The sequence below is a fragment of the Biomphalaria glabrata genome, chromosome 5 (genome assembly GCF_947242115.1).
Source record: "Biomphalaria glabrata chromosome 5, xgBioGlab47.1, whole genome shotgun sequence".
Lineage (NCBI taxonomy): Eukaryota > Metazoa > Mollusca > Gastropoda > Planorbidae > Biomphalaria > Biomphalaria glabrata.
In genome coordinates this window covers 8860781-8888541 of record NC_074715.1, presented here as the reverse complement: position 1 = coordinate 8888541, position 27761 = coordinate 8860781, and the positions used below count along the sequence as shown (strand labels likewise).

Genomic DNA, 27761 nt, shown 5'->3' with positions numbered 1-27761 from the left:
ATGTATGTATGTAATGTATGTATGTATGTATGTATGTAATGTATGTATGCATGTATGTTTGTATGTATGTAATGTATGTATGCATGTATGTATGTATGTAATGTATGTATGTATGCATGTATGTATGTATGTAATGTATGTATGCATGTATGTATGTATGTATGTAATGTATGTATGCATGCATGCATGTATGTATGTAATGTATGTATTCATGTATGTATGTATGTATGTAATGTATGTATGTATGTAATGTATGTATGTATGTAATGTATGTATGTAATGTATGTATGCATGTATGTATGTATGTAATGTATGTATGTATGTAATGTATGCATGTATGTATGTATGTAATGTATGTAATGTATGTATGCATGTATGTATGTATGTATGTAATGTATGCATGTATGTATGTATGTATGTAATGTATGTATGTATGTAATGTATGTATGTATGTATGTATGTAATGTATGTATGTATGTATGTATGTAATGTATGTATGTATGTATGTAATGTATGTATGTAATGCATGTATGTTTGCATGTATGTATGTATGTATGTAATGTATGTATGTATGCATGTATGTATGTATGTAATGTATGTATGCATGTATGTATGTAATGTATGCATGTATGTATGTATGTATGTAATGTATGCATGTATTTATGTAATATATGTATGCATGTATGTATGTAATGTATGCATGTATGTATGTAATGTATGCATGTATGTATGTAATGTATGCATGTATGTATGTATGTATGCATTTATATATGTATGTATGTATGTAATGTATGCATGTATGTATGTAATGTATGCATGTATGTATGTATGTATGCATTTATATATGTATGTATGTAATGTAATATATGTATGCATGCATGTATGTATGTAATGTATGTATGCATGTATGTATGTATATAATGTATGTATGTATGCATGTATGTATGTATGTAATGTATGTATGCATGTATGTATGTATGTATGTATGTAATGTATGTATGTATGTATGCATGTATGTATGTAATGTATGTATGCATGTATGTATGCATGTATGCATGTATGTATGTAATGTATGTATGTATGTATGTATGTATGCACTAGCGGATCCAGAACTTTGGAGTGGGGGGGGCGATTTTTTTCCAAACCCTAACCCTAACGCCCAGTAAACCCTAACCCTACGCATAAACGTGCATACAGCGCGCGCGCGCACACACACACACACACACGCACACAGAAACGCACACACATATATATGTATATATATATATATATATATATATATATATATATATATATATATATATATATATATGAGAATAAAAAAAAGCAGCATTTCTCAACCTTCGGCGAAAACCAAAACAACTGGGGCAGCGCTATAAGGTTGTCTGGTGAAGTTCGGGGCGAAGCCCCGACGCCATAAGCGTTTTCTTGTTTTTTTCACTGCAGAAACGCATTCTCCTGACAAGTACAGCTCATTATTCATCAATGGAGTTCGGGGCGAAGCCCCGACGCCATAAGCGTTTTCTTGCTTTTTTGACTGTAGATACGCATTCTCCTGACAAGTACAGCTCATTCTTCACAATGTAGTTCGGGGCGAAGCCCCGACGCCAAAAGCGTTTTCTTGCTTTTTTCACTGCAGAAACGCATTCTCCTGACAAGTACAGCTCATTATTCATAAATGGAGTTCGGGGCGAAGCCCCGACGGCAAAACCGTTTTCTTGCATTCTTCATTGCAGAAACGCATTCTCCTGACATCTACAACTCATTACCCATAAATGAAGTTCGGGGCGAAGCCCCGACGCCAAAAGCGTTTTCTTGCATTCTTCTCTGCAGAAACGTATTCTCCTGACATCTACAACTCATTACTCATAAATGGAGTTCGGGGCGAAGCCCCGACGCCAAAAGCGTTTTCTTGCATTCTTCACTGCAGAAACGCATTCTCCTGACCTGAAGCTCATTATTCATACTATTAAAAAACGACCTTTCGAATAATGTTGTACTTCAAAAATATTCTAATTTGAATTTATAGACCAATAATACATTGCAAATAAAACCGATTTTTTCCTTGAAAAGATAGGATACCCCACGTATTTAGATTTTTGCTTTGAGGATCGCCGCCGAAAAAAAACTTATTCGATAAATAGTATTCAAGAAAACTCTAGCATAAATTGTGAGTTATAGTCCCAAATTTATTTAGCTAGAAAAATATCAGATTGAGTAAAGGTTGGGAAAAGGCGTCTATGAAAATGTTATTTGAGTCTAGAACTCATCTCAATCATGACTCTTGTACTGCAAAATTTCGTTTGAATTCTAACTTTTCAAATGCAAAGTCTTTCTTAAAATACTTATGATAACTTCATGTGAAATTACAAAAACTCTGTCTGGAAATGGGAATGGCGGTAGAGTGAAAACGATTAATCCTCGCTCCTTTACTAATTTCTGCTAAAGATTGCATTTGTCATTAAAGAATAGGTATGGGGTGACTCTATATAAGAATTTAATTTATAGTATATATAAATTATATTAGTGACAGATTTTTTTAATTTTGTAATTTCTTAACTATAATACAAAAAGAAAAAGTATTGATTTGTCCGATGGGGGAAATGCGATTGCATGTATCGCCTCTCCCACCTGGTACAACCCTTTTTCATTTAAATTTTCTAATGATACAATATGAGATTAGAGTGTGGTACGACATATTTACAATGGGTCACATATCAATACGTAGTTTATATTATATAGATATTCAACTAATTTTATTCACAAACCAAGATTCTCCACAAAAATAGGACCGCCCCCCCCAGCACTCAGAGGGCTAGAGTGGGGAGGGCAGTACTTGCAATCGCCCCCCCCTTACCCCACCGAATCGGCCAAAATACCAGAAAGGGAGCGACATAATATAAAATGTATATATTAATTCAACTAATTTTGTTCACAAACTATGATTTCTCAATAAAAACGGACCGCCCCCCCCCCACTCAAAGGGTTTAGGTGGGAAGGGCAGAAGAGATATTCGTCCCCTCCCCCCACCAATCGGCAAACAGGGAAAGACATAATATAAAGATCGGTTAAAATATCAATAACAAGTTACAAGGATATAGATATTTAATTGATTTTGTTAGCAGGCTGTGATTTCTACCAATAAATTGGACCGCCCCCCCCCACTCGAAAGTTAAAGGGGGGGGGGGGCGGGATTGATACCATCGCCCCCTCCCGACCCCACCAAATCGGCCAACATACTAGAAGGGGGGGGGGCGAAATAATCTAAAATAGGTTGAAATATAAATAATTAGTATATATTTTTAACATAAGTAATAAATTGGTATACAAATTGTGTGAATCCTATACTAAAGTTCGTCCGCCCCCCCCCCTTAGGGGGGGGGGTCGGCCGAGTGGGGGGGGGGCGATCGCCCCTACCGCCCCCCCCTGGATCCGCCAGTGTATGTATGTATGTATGTATGTAATGTATGTATGCATGTATGTATGTATGTATGTAATGTATGTATGTATGCATGTATGTATGTATGTACTGTATGTATGCATGTATGTATGTATGTATGTAATGTATGCATGCATGCATGTATGTATGTAATGTATGTATTCATGTATGTATGTATGTAATGTATGTATGCATGTATGTATGTATGTAATGTATGTATGCATGTATGTATGTATGTAATGTGTGTATGCATGTATGTATGCAAGTATGTATGCATGTATGTATGTATGTAATGTATGTATGTATGTATGTATGTAATGTATGCATGTATGTATGTATGTATGTATGTAATGTATGTATGTATGTATGTATGTATGTATGTAATGTATGTAATGTATGTATGTATGTATGCATGTATGTATGTAATGTATGTATGTATGCATTTATGTATATATGTAATGTATGTATGCATGTATGTATGTATGTATGTAATGTATGCATGTATGTATGTATGTATGTAATGTATGTATGTATGTATGTATGTAATGTATGTATGTATGTAATGTATGCATGTATGTATGTATGTAATGTATGTATGTATGTATGTATGTAATGTATGTATGTAATGCATGTATGTATGCATGTATGTATGTATGTAATGTATGTATGCATGTATGTATGTATGTAATGTATGTATGCATGTATGTATGTAATGTATGCATGTATGTATGTATGTATGTAATGTATGCATGTATTTATGTAATGTATGTATGCATGTATGTATGTAATGTATGCATGTATGTATGTAATGTATGCATGTATGTATGTAATGTATGCATGTATGTATGTATGTATGCATTTATATATGTATGTATGTATGTAATGTATGCATGTATGTATGTAATGTATGCATGTATGTATGTATGTATGCATTTATATATGTATGTATGTAATGTAATATATGTATGCATGCATGTATGTATGTAATGTATGTATGCATGTATGTATGTATATAATGTATGTATGTATGCATGTATGTATGTATGTAATGTATGTATGTATGCATGTATGTATGTATGTATGTATGTATGTAATGTATGTATGCATGTATGTATGTATATATGTAATGTATGTATGCATGTATGTATGTAATGTATGTATGCATGTATGTATGCATGTATGCATGTATGTATGTAATGTATGTATGTATGTATGTATGTATGTATGTAATGTATGTATGCATGTATGTATGTAATGTATGTATGCATGTATGTATGTATGTAATGTATGTATGTATGCATGTATGTATGTATTTAATGTATGTATGCATGTATGTATGTATGTAATGTATGTATGCATGCATGTATGTATGTAATGTATGTATTCATGTATGTATGTATGTATGTAATGTATGTATGCATGTATGTATGTATGTAATGTATGTATGCATGTATGTATGTATGTAATGTATGTATGCATGTATGTATGCAAGTATGTATGCATGTATGTATGTATGTAATGTATGTATGTATGTATGTATGTATGTGTGTATGTAATGTATGTATGTATGCATGTATGTATGTATGTAATGTATGTATGTATGTATGTATGTAATGTATGCATGTATGTATGTATGTATGTATGTATGTAATGTATGTATGTATGTATGTATGTATGTATGTAATGTATATATGTATGTATGTATGTATGTATGTATGTATGTAATGTATGTATGTATGCATTTATGTATGTATGTAATGTATGTATGCATGTATGTATGTATGTATGTAATGTATGCATGTATGTATGTATGTATGTAATGTATGTATGTATGTATGTAATGTATGTATGTATGTATGTAATGTATGCATGTATGTATGTATGTATGTATGTTATGTATGTATGTATGTATGTATGTAATGTATGTATGTAATGTATGTATGTATGCATGTATGTATGTATGTATGTAATGTATGTATGCATGTATGTATGTAATGTATGTATGCATGTATGTATGTAATGTATGCATGTATGTATGTATGTATGTAATGTATGCATGTATTTATGTAACGTATGTATGCATGTATGTATGTAATGTATGCATGTATGTATGTAATGTATGCATGTATGTATGTAATGTATGCATGTATGTATGTATGTATGCATTTATATATGTATGTATGTATGTAATGTATGCATGTATGTATGTAATGTATGCATGTATGTATGTATGTATGCATTTATATTTGTATGTATGTAATGTAATATATGTATGCATGCATGTATGTATGTAATGTATGTATGCATGTATGTATGTATGTATGTATGTATGTATGTATGTATGTAATGTATGCATTTATGTATGTATGTAATGTATGTATGTATGTAATATGTATGTATGTTTGTATGTATGAAGTATAAATTTTTGAATGTTTTTTTGCATATATGTATGTATGTATATATGCATGTATGTATGTATATATGTATGCAATTATGTATGTATGAGTGTATGTATGTATGTATGCATGCAAGTATGTGTGTGTATGTATGTATGTATGTATGTATGTATGTATGTTTGTATGAATGTATTATGTATGTGAGTATGTATGTATCTATGTATGTCCGGAATAGAAATCAAAATCGTTTGACCAATCTTGATAAAATTTGGCATGAAAGTTTCTTAAATCATGGCTGAGACAGTAGTGTGTGTTAAATGTCTCTTTAACAGCAAGAAGGCCCTAAAATTTATAATAATAAATAAATTTATCTCTATTAAATAAATAACAAATCTGTTAAATCCCATTTTAGTTTGGTGTGAACAGAACATATCGCCATGAATCAAAATGGAATGCAATAGATCAGTGCTACACAAAATGACGCCCGGGTCATCTCCATCCATCCATCCCAGTGGCGCTACAGCCCATGGAGGGCTCTGGCCTGCTTTAACACATCCTTCCATTCAGATCTCTCCTGGGCCTTTCGTCTCCATGCCCTAACCCCAAAGTGCTTCAGATTTGCGGGTCATCTCCGGCTACTCAATTATTTATTTATAACCCTAAATAGTATTAACCTATTCTAACACAGTATCACATTTCTTTGAACAGGCAGAATATAAAACTGTCTACGAGGTCCTACAGAGTTACATTGAGACCTCCAGTTCTTACGCTAATGTAGAGGTCTGCAATCTGACCAAGTTTTCAATGTCTCGTTATAACCCTCTGTTCATGGAAGATGAGAATCAAGATGAAAACCCTTACTGTAACTACTAACATGAGTTCTTGTTAGACTTATTGTCTACTTTATATCGTTTGATTTTTAAATAAAAAAAGTTTCATACAAAGATATTCGTCTTGCACTATTACATGGCATGTGGAAGCGTGTTCGAGAGGCTAAGTACGCTTGATTCATTTAGCTTGATTACCTATGAAGGGAAGTCGAGGTTAGACACCTGACTAAAGCAGAGTTGTGTTTACCCCCTTCCCCCACTGGTCTTCAAATGAGATTGGACCAAAGCGCTTTGAGCATGCTATAAGCATGAAAGTAGCGCTATATAAAAGTTATGAAAGGTGAATGTTAGTATACATCAAGAGAATGAGTAAATGGTGTCAGAATTTTAATTTAATTGTTCATAATCATATCATTTTATACACAAACATTTCAATATTAGAGTAAGACGTATCACACTGTAAGATCTATCAAAAAAAGATATACAAAAATGTAAGATCTGTCGCCATGTGTAACGTATCTCTAAAGATGTGTCACAATGTAAAATGTGTCTCTAAAGATGTGTCACAATGAACAATGTAAGCTGTGGCCAATAAGCTTGTCAGTTTTTTTCCCTAAAGATATAGTTCATTATTGAAATACGTTAGATCCGTTTTTCTTATATAATACAGACGTTACTTCAAAAAAGAAGATGAACCGTGTCCATTCACACATGTTTTTGCTTTTTATTACTTTAACCTCTAAAGAACTTACAAACTGAAAAGAGAAATTGTAAAAAAAAGTTAATCATGAGTGATTGATGCATATGGATCTTTGTCATAGATGAAAAGCCCTTGTCATAAATGAAACAGAGGTGCTCTTCCGAAGCGGGGACGCGGTTTCTGAGTGGTTAAGCTCTTGGCATCCTATCACGGGGTCCTGAGTTCGAATCTCGGTGAAGTCTGGGATTTGAAATTTTGGCATTATTAGGTCGCCCCTGAGTCCAGCCAACTGTAACGGGTACCCGACATTAGTTGGGGGAAAGTTAAGGCGATTGTTCCTTGTGCTGTCCACAGTACATCCAGCTCGTTAACTATTGTCCAAAGAAACAGATGACCTTAACATCATCTACCCTAGAGATAGCAACGAATGAAAAGGGAACTTAACTTTTACTTTACCTCCCGAGGCGCATGATAGATCAAATCATTTATCAATTGGCACTCACTGGCATAGAGAAAACAGATAGCTTCTGATAGACACATGGACAGCTCGAACGAATATACCAACACTCGACAATTCTAATCCCTAACCCTAAGAAAAAAACACGCAAATAGACACTCGGAGGACAACAGCAAAATATGAAGATCGTAACTGAGTAATTTTGTAAAACAAATCACTCATTCTTTAACCTTCAAAATTGAAGACACTGCCTTATCATATGTGGTTGTTAAATTACCGACTTAAGGTTAATTTTTCTGACCCTACCATATGTCTTTCAATAATTACCAGACCTTACCAGAATGAGAAGACAATTTTTTATTTAACTAAGATTAATATCAGAGTTTTGCACACACAAATTTGGTTATGATTATGATTTTTAACTAGATTTGATTTTGTAGGGCCTCTTTTAAACATTGGGACCTTTCTGTCGTTACGTTTATTATTTTGAAACTAGTTTATTAGCCAAATATTTAGATTTCAGACATTCGGGGTTTTGCGAATGATGGCAATAGCAGAAATGGTTACAATAAAAAAATCATGTTTACATGATCACTTCGGATAAGGTGGGACTTCGACAGAGGGATTGGTGAAGAGCCGATGTCTCATCCTGGACATGGATAAAAGCCTTTCCTTGGTCAAGAGGTCCGTTCTCGGACATTAAGGACATCTGAATCATGTTTACAATCAATAATTTCAATTCAGCTCAATTCCTTATTTTTTCGTGTAGTTTCATGATCTGTGCCGAGAAGTCATTCTAGGGTTACGTTTTAATCATGTCTTAGTGTGTAAGTAACAGAGGGAGTTATATATGTTTCAGGCAGTCAGGTTTACATAATAGATCTTATATTTTCTGTTGATTGTGACTGGTCATTCTGAATTCGGTCCATTGATGATCAACGGGGCGGGGCGACGAGTGACTAGTTTAGCTGAGCGTTCGGTTTAATGGAGATATCCGAGACAGGCCAGGTGTTTTCATTAGTTGGTCTTGCAAAATGTCAAGGTCATTTGGTCCTGACTGGCAGAAGAGGCGGGCTTAAGAGAAAGAAGGAATGTGGCGTAAGCTTTGAAATAGTCGGCATTGAATGTAGACCTTTGAAACTCAAGTATAGGTAGTGTAAACAGGAGAGATATAGTTTTATTTATTGTTATAAACAGATTGAGAAAGTTAAAAGTATGAAATAGCGCTAACTAAAAACAATTGGTAAAAATATTTCTAATCGCAGATTTATTGTTGTTGGTCTAGATCTATTAAAAATTTAATTTCATGATTGATCGAAACTTAATGATACAATTATATTTTTCCTAAAAGCTTTGCTTTTTTTTTTTTAAGTATTTTGTATTATTTTTTTTAGTTCTCTCTGAGCGGTAAAGAGCTTGGCTTCTGAACCCGAGTTAGAATCCAGGGTGAAGACTAGGATTTTTTATTTCGGGATCTTTGTGACGCCTCTGAGTCCAGCCAGCTCTAATGGGTAGTTGACATTAGTTTGGGGAAAAGTAAAGTGGTTGGTCATTGTGCTGACCACATGACACCTTATTCTTTTACCTTAGGCCACAGAAAAAGATGACCTTTACATCATATGTCCTAAATATCACATAATCTAAAAGGAGAACTTTACTATAAACAGATCCTCAGACGGTGTCCTATTTAAAAATCTATATTAGGACTTCAGTGTTTTCTAATTTTATGCAAATTGACGCCCACCTTTTAAAAGTTGTCTTTCTTGGGGGTTAGAAGCTTTTAGTTGTGTTAATGAGATGGACGACCATTACTAAATATGCTGAGATGTAAAGCTGTCTGGTCGAGTGGTATGCAAACAACATCGAGCCACGTGCTTTCCTTATCTCTGCTATACAACTTACCACCGAATCAACAATGGTTATCACGTGACAGTTTTTTTTCCCCGTTGTTTAATCAGTCGTTATTAAGTGACCGATCGTTTTGTTGAGTGAGGTCCAATAAAACAAATATTTGCTTAGGCCTACCGCCTACTGTTCCAACCTGTTCAATGGAAAAAAAATTTTTTTTGGATAAATGGGAAATGGGAACCAGACAAGCGGGAACTCATTCATAGTCAATTTCCATCCACATGTCATGATGCAGTTCAGTAAAGTCATCATAAAAGGTGGTAAGATTAAAATTAAAAAGGAAAAAAAAATTACAACGGTCACTACATATGAAGATCCAATTCTTAAAAAAAAATAAATGTAAAAACCTGTTATCAATATTTAAAATTAAAAATTTTATTTTGTTTTATTAATAAGATTTAATACAATTTTTCTTCCAAACATAAACATTTTTTACACCATTAATGTGGAACAAAAAAAGAAAATACGTATTATTTGAAACTTAACATATAATGTATCTACATTTGTCATATTTTTAATTTGAGCTTAGACATTTTTTTAAAGATACAATAATCTGGAAATCGAAAAAGATATTAAGACAAAATAGTATGACTGTGTTTATCGTACTGGACGCCAAAGCTCTGGCTTTGACACGTGTGTACACAATAAAAAACAGTATTAAATGTGGTATTAAAAAATTGCATATTTTCTATTTACTATAACTATACTATTAAAAAAAAAGGAAAAGTCGGTAATACTTAAAAATTAAAATGAAATTTTGCAGCTTTTGATACTGCACATTATAGAAAAGGTGTATTCTATAATATAGCTTGTGCTCCTTCGGCTTTGGCACAGGTGTACAAAATAAAACGATAACAATGTGGTAAACACAAAAATTTGTATTTTCTAATGTCATAATTATTTGAGTCATATAAAAAATGTATACTCGCTAATACTTGAAAAATTCAGATGAATTACTGCAGATTCGGCTGTGTAATACTTGGCTTATATTCATTGCATTCTTCTTTACTTTGTGGGCTCACTTCATTGTCAATAAGCTTAAGTTGGGACAATGTTACCCGTGAATCGAAAATGTGCAACCTTCTGAATGTCATCTTTCTTTTGACTACCAAAACAACTACAACTAAGACAATGGCGCCAGCAGCGATTACTAGAATCGATCCTGCAATAATTAATGTCTTAAATTTCTGGACACCTGTCTCTTCCATCTCTTTGCTTGGCACTATTAAGCTGTTTACTGCGGGATCTGAAAGAACACATCATTTTTAAAGAGTTTAGAAAAATGAAGTTAAAAAAAATAAAATGCTTTTGCAATGGTAAATTTACAAAAAAAAAAAAAAAAAATGAAAACTACAACAGATGTGGTGGCGGAGCGGAAAAGCGCTTGACTTCCGAACTGGAGTTCCCGGGTTCAAATCCTGGTTAAGACTGGAATTTTCAATTTCGAGATCTTTCGGCGCCTCTGATTCCAAGTCCACCTAGCTCTAATGAGTAGCTGACATTAGTTGGGGAAAAGAAAAGACGGTCGGTCCTTGTGCTGGTCACATGACACCCTCGTAAACCGTAGGCCACAGAAACACAACGTCTGAAAGGGGAACTTTATATTTTTTTTACAACAGATGTGGCTCAAACTAAAGGATGATTTTATATGAAAAGTCAAAACTTTCCAGATTTGGAACATCAGGCTTTCGTCAGTTGCAAACAAGGAGAAAAAATGAACACAAAACATTCTTAGACTTCATTCTAATTTGTTTCATGATTTGTTAGACAAGCAGAAATGAAATGAACTTTTTTGACTTTATCCTTCCCCCTCCCCCAGCCTATCTTTATTGTACAATTTAATCGTAATTATCTATTCTAAAGATTATTATAATTTCATGTTTTTTTTTGTTTTTTTTTTCTTTTTTTTAATCTGAATAAGAAAAAAATGCTTTTTCTTAACTAAGCAGAGAGAGAGAGAGTAAGAGACACAAAAAGAGAGAGAAAAGAGAGTAAGAGACACAAAAAGAGAGAGAAAAGAGAGAGAGGAAAAGAAGAAGTAGAAATACAAGGAGAGAGGGACACTAAAAGACGGAGGAAAATTGGGAAATAAAGAAAGTAATGAAAAGAGAATGATCAAGAGAGAGAGGGGGGTAGTGAAAAAACGACGATAAAAATGAGGGACGAAAAGGCAACATGAAGAAGATAAACAAATTAAATACAAACAAAATATTTAAAAAAAAAAAAAGAAAAAGGTATATTAAGTGTAACAATTAGTTTGGGTGGTCAGTCATGTAATTACATTTGTAATAGGGTGACCGGTCACTTCATCCCCGGTCACTTCATCCCCGGTCACTTCATCCCCGGTCATTTCATCCCCTGGTCATTTCATCCCCTGGTCACTTCATCCCCCGGTCATTTCATCCCCTGGTCACTTCATCCCCCGGTCACTTCATCCCCCTGTCACTTCATCCCCTGATATTTTCATCATCTAAAGTGACCGGGGATGAAGTGACAGGGGATGAAATGACCGGGGATGAAGTGACCGGGGATGAAGTGACCGGGGATGAAGTGACCGGGGATGAAGTGACCGGGGATGAAGTGACCGGGGATGAAGTGACCCGGGATGAAGTGACCGGGAACCTGTAATAGATCTGTGACATTAGAAATATTTGTGTCCGATTGTATTTGTTTAGTACAATTTCATGCTTCTCAGGCTTCTCTAACCAACGCGGTAACCACTTTACTAGCGAAAAGTCTCTTAAAATGGAAGATTGTATATTTATCTATTGTTTCTCAGTCATGTTTGCGTTCACTAAGTCACCGACTGCAAACGGTACTTCAGTTTATATCACCACTTCAGACAAGTGCAATTTCTTTCTTTTGTTTGAGATACCAAACAAAATAATGTATCACAAACAGTTCATTAACTAGTTGGTTAATATTTTAAATTGATATTGTGTTGTCAGGTGAAAGAAATAATTGTGCGAAATTTTCAGCTTGATTCGAGTTTTGGTGTCGGAGATATAACGAGTACACACTTTTGGCCCAGGCAGACAAACAGACAGAGTAAGTTGATCTAAGCTTTGTCGCATGGTGAAATAATATCTTTCATTTTTCTCCTAGTTTTCGAAATCTGAGTGTGACAGACGGACATTTTGCACAAACCTAATAGCGGCATTTCCCCTTACGGGGGCCACTAAAAACATGAAAGGGAGAATGCAAGAAATACATTTAAAAAATGAAAATGCTGGTTAGAAGCACTGAAAGAGAGATAGAGAGAGTAAGAGAGAGAGAAAGAGAGAGAGAGAGAGATGATTTAATGATGGAAAGAGAGAGCATCAAGGACATTGGGAAGAAGGAAATAAGCAAAAAAGGTAGAAAAAGATTGATGAAATAAAAGATGGATTTAAAGAGAAAGAAAAAGATAATAAAGAGACAAAAACAAACAAGAAAAAAAAATGAAACTTAGAAACCTAGAATTAAGTCTTATAGTGACAACACCAAAATGTTTGTCTATTTCTGAAACTCTGCTAACACCTAAAACAAATGTGTACATTATTTAACGTTAGATTTTCCTCTCAAGACCATTTCAGTTGTTAAAAATAAATACTAGGCAGGTTATACTAATCTAATAGTAGGTGCGGTGAATAAGCGGTAAAGTGCTTGGCTTTCGAACCTAAAGATTCAAGGTTCGAACCCTGGTGAAGACTGGGATTATTTATTTCGGGACCTTTAGGGTGCCTTTGAGTCCAAACGGATAAAATAAATACCTGACATTAGTTGAGGAAAAGTAAAGGTGGTGGGCCGTTAAGCTAGCCACATAACACCCTCATTAGCTGTGGGCCACAGAAACAGATTTCTTTTACATCGCTTGCAATATAAACCATATTGTCTGAAAAGGAGAACTACTATAATCTGATAACTATCTTTTGAAAAAATCAAATTTCTACCTTTTGTACAGTTCATACATTCAAATGTACACTGTCCAGTGTTTTTATCACAAGCATTGTTTTGACAGATGCCAGAGCAGGTCCTTTCGCAATTTTTACCCCAAGTACCTATGACACAAACTGAAAATAGAAGGTTAAAATAAATTTATGTTAAGGTGGTTTTGGAATCCCTCCAATATGTATGTCTCGTTAATAATGACAAGCTGCTGATGTTCTGCATTTTGAATTATCATGTGTCATGATCTTTTTCTTGGTTTAAAAGGATACTTAAAAACTCTATGACTTAAATTCTAAATAAATACACTTAACATTAACTTCACCTATTCAGATAAATAGGAACATTTACTGATCAAATATCTCAATCACACTTATAGCCTACTCAAAACCAAAAAAAAAGTTATGTTCCACCACAAGATAAAAACTGACTCCAACCAAACAAGGAGATATATTTAAAAAACAAAAACAAAAAAAAACCAAGGCTTATATTAAGCATAGTTGTATCAATTAGTTAAGATCAGTCATGTGATTAAATGATAACGGCTAAGCAGAGAAATAGACAGGCTGTAGCTACTAAAAAAGACCTTCGCTTTACTTAGACTAATTTAAAGTATAACAATTATAAATATTGTCAGACAGCAGTAGTCACAAGAAAACCATAAGCTTATATTATTTAATTAAATTAAGCTTAAATTAATATTTATTGAATTCAGCAATAATAAACTAAATTTACCATAGAACCGAGAATTAACAGGCCCTATAGCTTTAAAATGGACTACACAAAGGATTTGAAAGAATCTCATGATAATGTGATTAATTTTTGTATATAATCATTACAAGATATTTGACGTATTTTTAAATACTATTTTTGCAATTAACGATCTATAATTGACAACATGTAGATCAATTCTTCTTCTTCTTCTAGCCAGCTTTATAACTGCGAGCTCTTTTGCAGAGTGTGCCAAGGAAAAAATGTGTGCTGTTTTCTTCACTTGTTCAGCACTGCCCCACAGGGTGTTGGTTATGTTAGGCTGTAGTGGATATAGGTGGATTAGGATTCAAAGAGGATATGGTTTAAGGTTTTATAAGGGAGGGCGCAGTGTCTGCAAAGGGGGAGTTGTGTGGAGTTTATTTTGTTCAGATAGTAATTTAATAGAGGTGTGTGTCCTGTTCTTAGTTGTAAAATTGTAGATTGATCTTTGCGGGGGAGGAAGTTAATACTGTCCAGTTTGTTAGGCGTAGTCATTTCTTTGTACATGTAGATTAATAAATAAATTTTAATAAATGTGTTTTATTCAAAATTTCCTTCATACACGTTTTTATTAGTATTTTTCTTAGAAGGATTTTTAAAAAGAAAATTAAGAGGGCGGTTAGCTAAAAATGGTTGAAGATCGAAGATATACACATTAAATCAACTTAAATACATACACAGAGAGTAATATACTCATACCTTTATCACAGGCAGGTGGATTACTAAAACCATCGCAGCCGTTGTTACATTCTCCACTAACACTGTCACAGGATCCATCAAAACATGTTTCTGAGCAGTTTTGCAGACAATTGAGGCCCCAAGTTCCTTTGTGGCATTCTAAGACATAAATGTAAAACTAATTCTTAAATTATTACGCCCTTCAATTCAATAGCTTTAAAAGGGAATACACAAAGGATTTGAAAGAAAGTCATGAAAATAAGATTAATTTTATCATATAATCACTTAAAGTTATTAGACATAATTTTTTACAAATATTTATACAATAAACGATCTATTTTTGACAGCATGTAGATAAATAAATAAATGACTTCGTTTTAAATTTGCCTTCTCACACTTTTTTATTACTATTTTTAGAAGGACTTTTTAAAGAAAAAATTCGAAAAGGGGGCGGTAGGCTAAGAAACGTTGAAGACCACTGATATATATATATTCAATCAAGTTAAATACGTGCGTAGAAAATCATATCATACCTTCATCACAGGCAGGTGGATTACTAAAACCATCGCAGCCGTTGTTACACTCTCCACTCACACTGTCACAGGATCCATCAAAACATGTTTCTGAGCAGTTTTGCAGACAATTGAGTCCCCATGTTCCTTTGTGGCATTCTAAGACATAAATGTACAACTAATCCTTAAATTATTACGCCCTTAAATTCAATAGCTTTAAAAGGGACTACGCAAAGGATTTGAAAGAAAGTCATGAAAATGAGATTAATTTTATTATATAATCACTTAAAGTTATTAGACATAATTTTTTACAAATATTTATACAATAAACGATCTATTAATGACAGCATGTAGATAAATAAATAAAGACTTCTTTTTAAATTTGCCTTCTCACACTTTTTTATTACTATTTTTAGAAGGACTTTTTAAAGAAAAAATTCGAAAAGGGGGCGGTAGGCTAAGAAACGTTGAAGACCACTGATATATATATATTCAATCAAGCTAAATACGTGCGTAGAAAATCATATCATACCTTCATCACAGGCAGGTGGATTACTAAAACCATCGCAGCCGTTGTTACACTCTCCACTCACACTGTCACAGGATCCATCAAAACATGTTTCTGAGCAGTTTTGCAGACAATTGAGTCCCCATGTTCCTTTGTGGCATTCTAAGACATAAATGTACAACTAATCCTTAAATTATTACGCCCTTAAATTCAATAGCTTTAAAAGGGACTACGCAAAGGATTTGAAAGAAAGTCATGAAAATGAGATTAATTTTATTATATAATCACTTAAAGTTATTAGACATAATTTTTTACAAATATTTATACAATAAACGATCTATTAATGACAGCATGTAGATAAATAAATAAAGACTTCTTTTTAAATTTGCCTTCTCACACTTTTTTATTACTATTTTTAGAAGGACTTTTTAAAGAAAAAATTCGAAAAGGGGGCGGTAGGCTAAGAAACGTTGAAGACCACTGATATATATATATTCAATCAAGTTAAATACGTGCGTAGAAAATCATATCTATACCTTCATCACAGGCAGGTGGATTACTAAAACCATCGCAGCCGTTGTTACACTCTCCACTCACACTGTCACAAGATCCATCAAAACATGTTTCTGAGCAGTTTTGCTGACAATTGAGTCCCCAAGTTCCTTTGTGGCATTCTAAGAAATAAATTTACAAGGAAAATCAAAATTAATACGACCTAAGATGCAATAGCTTTTAAAGGGACTACACAAAGGATTTGAAAGAAAGTCATGATAATTAATCTTAGTATATAATCATTAAAAGTTATTTGACATAATTTTTAATAATATTTATAACATAATTCCCAAAGTGGTCTATATAGACCCCCAGGGGTCTACGAAGACTTTCAAGGGGTCTACGAAAGTGAAAAAATAAATTGGGGGTCTATGAGATGTCCACGGGGGTCTACGATAATGGATTTCATATAAGCAGGTCGTGACATTATTTTTCCCATCCCATTAATGTAATTATTTCATAAACTAATAAATGATCTGTACCTTAGTTAATCCTTTAAATAGCCTATTTTTCCTGCTATTCAAAGAAAAAAAAATATTTAAATAGCCTAATTTTGTCTAAATGTAACTAATGTTTAACAAAGCGAAATGTAGATTGAAAAGCGTTGATTATAAACAGTTTGGGATCAGCAGCGTTCTGACAGAGTTTAGTGCAGTGTGTGGCAAACTAAGGGTCACCAGCTTCTTATTTTTCCTCAGGGTTGACTCCCGAAGCCTTTTCCATGATTGGGTATAGCTGCAAGGCAGCAGAGGTTTGAATTCAGAGTCTTCCTTCTCATAGGTGTGTAGCCAGCCATGGCTAATGAACCCTTCCTGTCGGAAGCTTACTGGTTTAGGTGACAGTTACTCGCCTTCGCCTCTTCTCCTGTTAGTGAAAACTGTTCCACAGACCCAATAGTAGAGCCGCACGTAAAAGATCAAGAAATACACTCTTTGCGAACATGTTTAAAATGATACTTGTGGCTATTTAATCAATTAATATTTAATGTTTGAAGGAATACTTCATAGAACAAAGTCCTATGAGAAACATAATGTCCCTAGCAATGGATGATCAATCCTGAAAAAAACAACATTTCCAGTGTGTTTGGTGATTCCAGTAATAAATATAAATTGTTATTTTAAGTGGTTTAAGTTTGAATTTTATCAATAAAATCTCTATAACTTGAAATGCAGCTTTAAATTACTTTTTCACTCTTTGACTCACTACAGTTAGAATTTTTTTTTAATTGCAAAATAAGTTAAGCAGGGGGTCTACCGAAAACCAGAAAACATGGTAAGGGGTCTACGAGACAAAAAAGTTTGGGAACCACTGATTTATATCATTAACGATCTAGTATTGACAGCTTAGAGATTTAAAAAATAAATGATTTTTTATTTAGATTTTCCTTCTGACACTTCTCAATTAGTATTTTTCTTTGAGGAATTTTTTAAAAGAAAAAATACGAAAACGGAGCGGTAGGCTAAAAAAAAGTTGAAAATCACTGATATATATATTTTTAATCAACTTAAATACGAGCGCAGAATATCATACCTTCATCACAGGCTGGTGGATTACTAAAGCCATCGCAGCCGTTGTTACATTCTCCACTAACACTGTCACAAGATCCATCAAAACATTTCTCTGAGCATTCTTCCTGACAATTAAGTCCCCAAGTTCCTTTGTGGCATTCTAAGAAATAAATGTACAACTAATCCTACTATTCAATAGCTTTAAAAGGGACTACACAAAGGATTTGAAAGAAAGGAATGACAATGAGACATTGAAAGTTATTTGGCATACATTTTTAATAATATTAATACAAGTAATGATCTATTTTTAATAACATGTAAATAAATAAATAAATAATGACGTTTTGTTTAATTTGCATTCTCAAACTTCTCTATTAATATTTTCTTAGAAGTAATTTTTTTTTAAATATACGAAAATGGGGCGGTAGGCTAAAAGAGGTTGAGGACTACTGATCTCTCTCTATATATAATTCTCTTCGTGGCCAAACTATGCGGGATAACACGATCAAGTCATAGAAAGAAAACTCTTTTATTTCTGCAAGTTGGACAAGAGTTACCACACGTTACTTTGGTGGCGACAGAGAGCACGGCTTAGAAAAAAAAGATGGGGGGGGGGGGGGGCGGGAAGAGAGATTACATTATAACATTCGTTTTTGGCTAAATGTCTTTTTTTTTAAACAATTCAATATCTAGTGCCATTAAAATAGTTGTATGTTCTTTTGTAGCTTTGTTTTGATTTTGCTACTTCGTATTACGCGTCGTTTCCTAGCCATGGCCACCGCTTCACATATACTTCGTGTAGTCAACAGGTCTTTCAATGTAGTCAACATTTTTGCATCAGGTATCTGTTTATTTCATCGACGAAACTGTTGCTCTCGAACTTCGCTAGATGGCTATAAGATTTGTTTGCGAACATTGAAATAACAATGGCGACGCCATGTCCGTTGTTCTAACTCAAGAATGCACAGTTATACACTCTGCTCGACAATACGCTGCCTACATGAATAATTCCGGCAAATAGCGGCGCTTGCTACGCCGCGTGTCGACTAGTATATTTCAAATCAAATTAAATTCGTGCCCTGCCTACACGAATTATTCCCGGCAAATAGAGGCGCATGATACGCCGCGTGTCGACTAGTATATTTCAAATCAAATTAAATACGTGCGCAGAAAATCATATCTATACCTTCATCACAGGCAGGTGGATTACTAAAACCATCGCAGCCGTTGTTACATTCTCCACTCACACTGTCACAAGATCCATCAAAACATTTCTCTGAGCAGTTTTGCTGACAATTGAGTCCCCAAGTTCCTTTGTGGCACTCTAAGAAATAATTTTACAAGGAAAATCAAAATTAATACGACCAAAAATGCATTAGCTTTTAAAGCGACTACACAAAGATTTGAAAGAAAGTCACGATAATTAATCGAAGTATATAATCATTGAAAGTTATTTCAAATAATTTTTAATCATATTTATATCATTAACGATCTATTATTGACAGCTTAGAGATTTAAAAATAAATGATTTTTTATTTAGATTTGCCTTCTCACACTTCTCAATTTAGTATTTTTCTTAGAGGAATTTTTTAAAAGAAAAAAAATACGAAAACCGAGCGGTAGGCTAAAAAAAAGTTGAAAATCACTGATATATATATTTAATCAACTTAAATATATGCGCAGAAAATCATACCTTCATCACAGGCTGGTGGATTACTAAAGCCATCGCAGCCGTTGTTACATTCTCCACTGACACTGTCACAAGATCCATCAAAACATTTCTCTGAGCAGTTTTGCTGACAATTAAGTCCCCATGTTCCATTGTGGCATTCTAAGAAGTAGAGCTTAAAGTTAAATATATAGAGTCCTTTTTTTTTCCTTGTGAAACGAAGACATGCAAATATAAAGTCTGACAAGTAAACCTAAACATCTTGAACCTTATTAGAGATTCAGAGATAGGTTACTAGACACAGAGTCATAGAGTTCTGTTATGTCTCTAGATATAGAGCCATAGAGTTCTGTTATGTCTATAGACATAGAGACATAGAGTTCTGTTATGCTTATAGACACAGAGCCATAGAGTTCTGTTATGCTTATAGACACAGAGCCATAGAGTTCTATTATGCTTATAGACACAGAGCCATAGAGTTCTGTTATGCTTATAGACACAGAGCCATAGAGTTCTGTTATGCTTATAGACACAGAGCCATAGAGTTCTGTAATGTTTCTAGACATAGAGCCATAGAGTTCTGTTATGCTTATAGACACAGAGCCATAAAATTTTGTTATGTTTCTAGACACAGAGCCATAGAATTTTGTTATGCTTCTAGACACAGAGCCATAGAATTTTGTTATGTTTCTAGACACAGAGCCATAGAATTTTGTTATGTTTCTAGACACAGAGCCATAGAATTTTGTTATGTTTCTAGACAAAGAGCCATAGAATTTTGTTATGTTTCTAGACACAGAGCCATAGAATTCTGTTATGTCTCTAGGCACAGAGCCATAGAATTCTGCTATTGTTCTAGATTCAGAGCCATAGAAATCTACTATGTTTCTAGATTCAGAGCCATAGAATTCTGCTATGTTTCTAGATTCAGAGCCATAGAAATCTACTATGTTTCTAGATTCAGAGCCATAGAAATCTACTATGTTTCTAGATTCAGAGCCATAGAAATCTGCTATGTTTCTAGACATAAAGCCATAGAGTTCTGCTATGTTTCTAGACATAAAGCCATAGAGTTCTGCTATGTTTCTAGACATAAAGCCATAGAGTTCTGCTATGTTTCTAGACATAAAGCCATAGAGTTCTGCTATGTTTCTAGACATAAAGCCATAGAGTTCTGCTATGTTTCTAGACATAAAGCCATAGAGTTCTGCTATGTTTCTAGACATAAAGCCATAGAGTTCTGCTAAGTTTCTAGACAAAGAAACATAGAGTTCTTCTACTTTTTTACACACAGAACTATAGAGTTCTGCTATGTTTCTAGACATAGAGTCATAGAGTTCTGCCCTAACCCTAATCCAAACAAAAATTAACAACTACGTACCAGTATCACATTCTGGAGGATTACTGAAACCTTTGCAGCCTTTATCACAGGCTCCACTCACACTGTCACATGATCCACCAAAACATTTATCTGAACACGTTTGCTGACAATTTAAACCCCACGTGCCATTGTCACAATCTATAAAAAAAAAATCACAGTCTAATAACAAGAAATACAGGAAGTCTAATTGGTACAGCGCTTTGCTTCCAAATCCATAGGTCTACTGTTTGAGTCCCAACTTATATTACTGCTTTGATTTTTTTTTAAAGCATTGAGTTTTAAACATTTATATGTATTGTTGTTGTGCTTTTTTTTTTTTTTTGGTTTGTTTCAAATAGCTATAAAATAAAAAAGTCACCTAATTGTTATTAAGTTTATTGAAGAAAATGAATTGCTTACGCAGAATTAGAGATAAGACTTTAGCTTTTCACCTTTAAAGACTTAGTTTCAAGACTTAGTTTCAAGACTTAGTTTCAGGACTTAGTTTCAAGACTTAGTTTCAAGATTTAGTTTCAAGACTTAGTTTCAGGACTTAGTATCAGGACTTAGTTTCAGGACTTAGTTTCAAGACTTAGTTTCAGGACTTATTTTCAGGACTTAGTTTCAGGACTTAGTTTCAGTACTTAGTTTCGGGACTTAGTTTCAGTACTTAGTTTCAGGACTTAGTTTCAGGACTTACTTTCAGGACTTAGTTTCAAGACTTAGTTTCAAGATTTAGTTTCAAGACTTAGTTTCAGGACTTAGTATCAGGACTTAGTTTCAGGACTTAGTTTCAAGACTTAGTTTCAAGACTTAGTTTCAGGACTTAGTTTCAGTTTCAGGACTTAGTTTCAGGACTTAGTTTCAGGACTTAGTTTCAGGACTTAGTTTCAGTTTCAGGACTTAGTTTCAGGACTTAGTTTCAGGACTTAGTTTCAGGACTTAGTTTCAGGACTTAGTTTCAGGACTTAGTTTCAGGACTACTTAAAAATGCATTTATTATATTAGTATAAACATGGTGAGCACGAAATTAAAAAAAAAAATCAAAATCTATTACTCTTGCGAAACGAAATCTATTAATTAGATATTAAAATTCCTGATGAAAATATATTTTTTTAAAAGTTAAATCTACTAACTTGCATCACAGTCCGGGGGATTACTGAAGCCATTACATCCGTTGTCACAAAGTCCTTCGACACTTTCACAGGATCCATTAAAACAATTCTCTGAGCAGTTCCATTGACAATCAAATCCCCAGGTTCTATTATCGCATTCTAAAATATACAATTTTAATTTTCTATGTCAGTTACTTTTTTTTATAGTGATTGACAACATATTAAATGGAAGAAAGCTTTTTTTTTTTTGGCATGTTAGTGTGATTTTAATGTTAATTTGAATAATAATTTGTAAAAAATTCAAATACGCCCAACTTAAATTAAGACAAAAATGTTAAACAATAATAATTATCTGTTACAGAAATTGTTTGCAGCGTAATATTATTTAATGACAAATGTAGACCTGGGACTCAATTTCCTACTTTAATTTTTATTATCTTAACTTGTAGTTGCTGTTGGTGTTTTAAAGAGGCAGACAGACACCTGAAAGAAAGCGATGGGAGGACAATATAAAAGAATGGACGGGCCTGCCATTCAAAGAAGTTCTTACGAAGGCAAAAGACAGGGAGGAATGGAGAAAGATGATCGAAGAGTCTTGCATCGTGCCCTAGCGGTCGAATAAGGAATATGTAAAGGTAAAATGTAATCATGGACGTAGCCGGTGGGGATTCAAAAGGATAATATCAGGATAATATATTGTAGATACCTCAGAATATGCTTTTTGTTGGCTTTCAATACCAGAAATAGTGTTTGGCGCGGGGCTTTGCCCAGAGCTCCCCCAGACCCCTTACAATTTTTCCACTAACTCTATGAAGAACCTATTCTAGGACGCAATAAACGTCTTCCAAAAGAATGAAGGGTCAAAATGTAATAACGATTAAAGATTATTTACACACACACATACATGAATATATATATTAATATTTTTTGCGGGGGGGGGGGGAGAAAAAATCTTAAAAACCCCTCCCCCCCCCCCCCGAAAAACAATCCTGGCTACGCACATCAATGTAATATGAACTCAGAATGTCTGTCTATGTTTCTGGTCTGGTACAGACCTAGTTCACATTATTTCTTCCATTTCCCACTCTCGGATCAAGTTGAAATTTCACACAATTATTCATTGTTTCTAAAAAGACAGTTGTGTGGTTTCAAATACTCCATATTGGGCCCCTGAAGTGATCGGCTATGGCAGGTAAAAGGCAGGTTTCAATATTGTCAGAAAGAATATCTGAAAATTTGAACTAGAAACTATCAACAACTACAACGCTACAAAAAAGAAGAGCCATGCTCCTATCGAAAGTGTTGCCGATGCTGTTGTCATGCTAACCACTTGATACCACAGGATACGCAGCTGATACCACAGGATACGCAGATGATACCACAGGATACGCAGATGATACCACAGGATACGCAGATGTATTAATGTTATTGTTATTACATCGTTAATATTCATATGTATTCAAATAATCCTAGGTGTCCCAAAGACCGCATCATGAAAACAGAGAGTAGGACCAAGATTAATACAGAAATCGGACCCCACGATGACCTGCTAACCACTGTCAAGAAACGTAAACTCAAACTCTATGGCCACATCATAAGGTCCTCAGGGCTCGCAAAGACCTTCCTTCAGGGAACAGTACCAGGAAGAATATGACGAGGAAGACAGAGAAAGCGAAGGGTAGACAAAATCAAAGAATGGACGGACCAGCAAGTGAATGAAACTTTATCAAGGGCAAAGAACAGAGAGAAATGGAGAAAAGCGGTAGACAGATCTTGTGTTGTGCACCAAAGCTCCATCAGACTAAGGGATAGGTGACTGTGAAGTTAAATATGAACCTAGCCTAACTGATGTTATTGATTAATTATTTAAATGATGTACTTTATTTTGTAATTGACCAATCTCTTATTCAAAGCCTCAACATCAAAATATAGTGAGTGATTCAACTGATGCAGTGTACTAGATGTTCTTTTGACTATTGATAGTGAATCTTTTTAAAAAGGGTGCATTTTAATGAAAAAACTGCTTGCATAGCTGATTTTAAAAATAAAAAAAAAATTCACTTTCAATATAGACTATCCTTGCATTTGCGATATAATAATATCTAAAATATTAAAATGTTGAATTTTTAATACCCTTTATAGTTTACGAGATCAAAACGGGACGGACTTTCTACACAAAAGTAAGTCCCCTTTTGGGGGCTGCTATAATTAAAACACGGTTAATATAAAAGTTTAATTTATTAATACTGTTTGATTTTTAAAAAATAAAAATTTACAATACGAATTTATTATTTTTAAACTGTGCAGTTCTTTCCCTTTAATCAGAAATTTTTTTCAGTATTTTGCTTTTTATTTGTGAATGTTTTTCTTTATTTGCCTGCAAAAGATAAAAAGAATGATCTATTTCGCAATTAGGTCTTTGTTGAAATGTAAGTGATTCAAGATTTAATTATCTATTATCTTGAAGCGTGTAAGGCGCAATATCAGGGATCAAACTATGGTGGAGGCTACTGACAGATCATTGTTTGAGTCATGAACTAGTGGGAATTATCCTAATCCCAACCCATCATTAAGAATTGTATTTCTTAATATTGAATTTATAACAAGCTTCACACCATTTCAAACCCATTTCAAGCATCAAGCATATATATATATATATATATATATATATATATAAATAATGTGTCTACTATTTAAAAAAATACTTACCTATATCACATATCCTTATTTAAAACCATTTTTTTATATTGACGTTTTCAAGAAAAACCTGCACTTTTTTTTTTACACAAACATAAAGTCAAAAGTACGTACCAATATCACAGTATGGTGGATTACTAAAACCGTCACATCCAATGCTACATAGTCCACTGAAACCGTCACATAATCCAGCAAAACAATTCTCTGAGCAGTTCCACTGGCAATTATATCCCCAGGTTCCATTATCACAAGCTAGAATATACAATTAAAAGTTTAATAACACAGTTTTTAGTTTTTATTATATTGTTGGCACTAATCAGTTAAACTAATCAATTATTTCATCTAGAATAAAACAAAATTAAAACAAAAGACCACTCACAAACTTCCCCCCACCCTTGCGGGGGATCCATCGTCTGTCTAATACATGCCTATCGGCTGTCTGTGTCGGCTTTATTGAAGTTGTGAACGGATGCTACGAGGTGGGGGAGGGGCTAGCTAGGGCATGTGACCTTTGACCACTGGGGGGTGGTAATTTACATACAGGCGAAATGACTCTGGACCAGAAGAATGATTTCTGGACATTCCGATGGTCTAGAGGTTAAGTTCGCTTATTGCGCTTAGGCGGTGGTGTCGTTTCCAGAGTCACTGGTTCGAGCCTCAGTCAGCGCATTTAATTCACTACTTTCTCTCTTAAAAACTTGGTCCCTGGTGCTGCTATTCAGTTATGTTTAATACATGTATGTATTACATTTGTTACAGCACCTAGCTTCAACTTTATGTTTACATTTAGGGAGAGACTTGAATCTCGGAAACACCGACCAACCAGCTACTCCCATAGTTGGGAAAATAATTACTCTCTACTTGGCTACACCAGGAAGTTTTACTTTAATCGTTATATTTTTTTCAAAGTACTAAAAATATTTTATTTTTGGATAATTAGAATTTTAAAAACTTTTGTAGATATATTTATGACGGGGGCCGCCTCTGAGTTTGTGTGATAACACAAAATCTCTTGTACTCTTGTCTTATCTAAAAGTCATTAAACAATAATAGCAACAATTATTCCGCGTAGCGTGTATAGAATGTATTGTATGTATTTAGATATATATACATGCATTTGTGCATTCGTATAAATCGATAGATAGATAAATAGATATTTTAAAATATTTTTCTGGTTGCTTGAATTAGTTTATGTTTCAGGTTAGAAAGTCTGCACATTAAAGTCATTGCTTAACATACATGACTAGGTACATGACACTTAAGACATAATCAACTTCTTTTTTTTTTATAAGTAACTTCTGTATTTTATAAGATAAGATACTATACTTTTTTTTTAAATATTAGATATCATGTTATTTCTATAAATTGACTAAACAGACTCATTTTCTTACCTAGTTCACAAAAAGGGGGATCACTGTAGCCTTCACATCCATCCAAACACGCCCCACTGACACTGTCACATGAGCCACCATAACAATTCTCTGAGCAGTTCCACTGACAATCATATCCCCAGGTTCCGTTGCTACAAGCTAAAATCAAACGAATACTTGCAAAGATTTATGATAAAAACCGATTTTATGGTTAAAAAATATAAATTTATTTTCTTTTACACTACTTTATTTATATTATTAAAATGTAATAATTTCCAATTTTCGACTTCAAAAGTTAGGCCCTACTGACAATAATCTAATCTTTGTTTCTACATTGAAATTGACAATATTCTGTTTGTTGTCTTGGTGATCAAATTATGTAAGGGTAAAAAAAGAAGGTAAAGCGATATTGCCAATAAATAATCTAAAGAAAGACATGTGAAAATGAGGATACAAAAATATTGAGAGAAATGGCGATACTATTTTGATAATAAGAGGAAGCGCAATGGCTGAGCGGTAAAGCGCTTAGTTTCCGAATCGGAGATACCGGGTTCGAATCCTGGTGAAGAGTGGATTTTTTTTTATCTTTCGGCGCATCTGAATCCATCCAGCTCTAATGGGTACCTGTTTTTTGTTGAGAAGTTAATGGACGTTGTGCTGGCCACAGAAACAGATGACCTTTACATCATCTTTCGTATAGACAGCTAGCTCTGAAAGGAGAACTTTTATCTGATAGAAAAATGTCAATAATGCTATACTGAAAGGTGATAGGTCTCTAGAGGATTATGTTTTCTTTGAGCTAAACGCTTTAAAGATCAATTCTAACGACAGCCGGTGGTCACCACCTAGATGGATACACCTTTGAGACTAACGGTACCCCCGTTCCAATGGCAGGCTTCCCTCCCAATTTATCAAAACTTTCGGGTATTAATTTACAGGGCCGGTCTTAGGCCACTGCAACCTATGCGGCCGCAGTGGGCCCCGCACTTTCATAAACCCCGCGCGATGCGAATTCTAGGTGTAAATTATTAAATTAAACCATTTTAACATATCATTAAAGGGTTCCTGGAATTCTCCTAAAATTATAAAATATTAGAAAAAGTCATGAAAATCTCCTGAAATTATTAAAATCTTCTGAAAATTCATACAGGTCGTAAATGAGACAAAGTTGTCATTTCGGCAGGTGTCATTTTGGGGTGTCATTTTGGGGTGTCATTCAATATGGAAAACGGCAACCCTACTCGCGATTTAAAAAAAACAGGCATAATCAGCTTTCATTCAATAAAAATGTAATAATAAGCCTAATTTTAACCAAAACAAGAAATTCAAATGCTTAAGTTACTTCAATAGTCACTGGCATATAAATATAGATCTAAATCTAT

At 34.0% G+C, this 27761-nt stretch overlaps 2 protein-coding genes across 8 annotated transcripts in view; one reads left to right on the top strand and one right to left on the bottom strand.

Moving 5' to 3' along the window:
* Positions 1–6781, top strand: part of LOC106070729 (receptor-type tyrosine-protein phosphatase T-like) — a 53049-nt gene extending 46268 nt beyond the window's left edge. Inside the window, exon 31 of the mRNA XM_056028584.1 lies at positions 6544–6781. Coding sequence (XP_055884559.1) covers positions 6544–6708 — 165 coding nt within the window. The 3' untranslated portion in view covers positions 6709–6781. The remainder of the gene's footprint in view (positions 1–6543) is intronic.
* A 3299-nt stretch (positions 6782–10080) lies between these two features.
* LOC106067081 (multiple epidermal growth factor-like domains protein 6) overlaps positions 10081–27761 on the bottom strand; it is a 47548-nt gene continuing 29867 nt past the window's right edge. For 2 of the 7 annotated variants that reach the window (XM_056028440.1, XM_056028442.1), the window contains 13 exons: positions 26401–26538; positions 25124–25261; positions 22334–22471; positions 21219–21356; positions 19862–19999; positions 19355–19492; positions 18191–18328; positions 16645–16782; positions 16133–16270; positions 15622–15759; positions 15110–15247; positions 13663–13782; positions 10081–10976 (listed from right to left, as the gene is read on the bottom strand). In XM_056028440.1, coding sequence (XP_055884415.1) covers positions 10684–10976; positions 13663–13782; positions 15110–15247; positions 15622–15759; positions 16133–16270; positions 16645–16782; positions 18191–18328; positions 19355–19492; positions 19862–19999; positions 21219–21356; positions 22334–22471; positions 25124–25261; positions 26401–26538 — 1931 coding nt within the window. In that variant the 3' untranslated portion in view covers positions 10081–10683. The remainder of the gene's footprint in view (positions 10977–13662; positions 13783–15109; positions 15248–15621; positions 15760–16132; positions 16271–16644; positions 16783–18190; positions 18329–19354; positions 19493–19861; positions 20000–21218; positions 21357–22333; positions 22472–25123; positions 25262–26400; positions 26539–27761) is intronic. The other 5 variants (XM_056028441.1, XM_056028445.1, XM_056028444.1 and 2 more) reach the window with 5 other exon arrangements.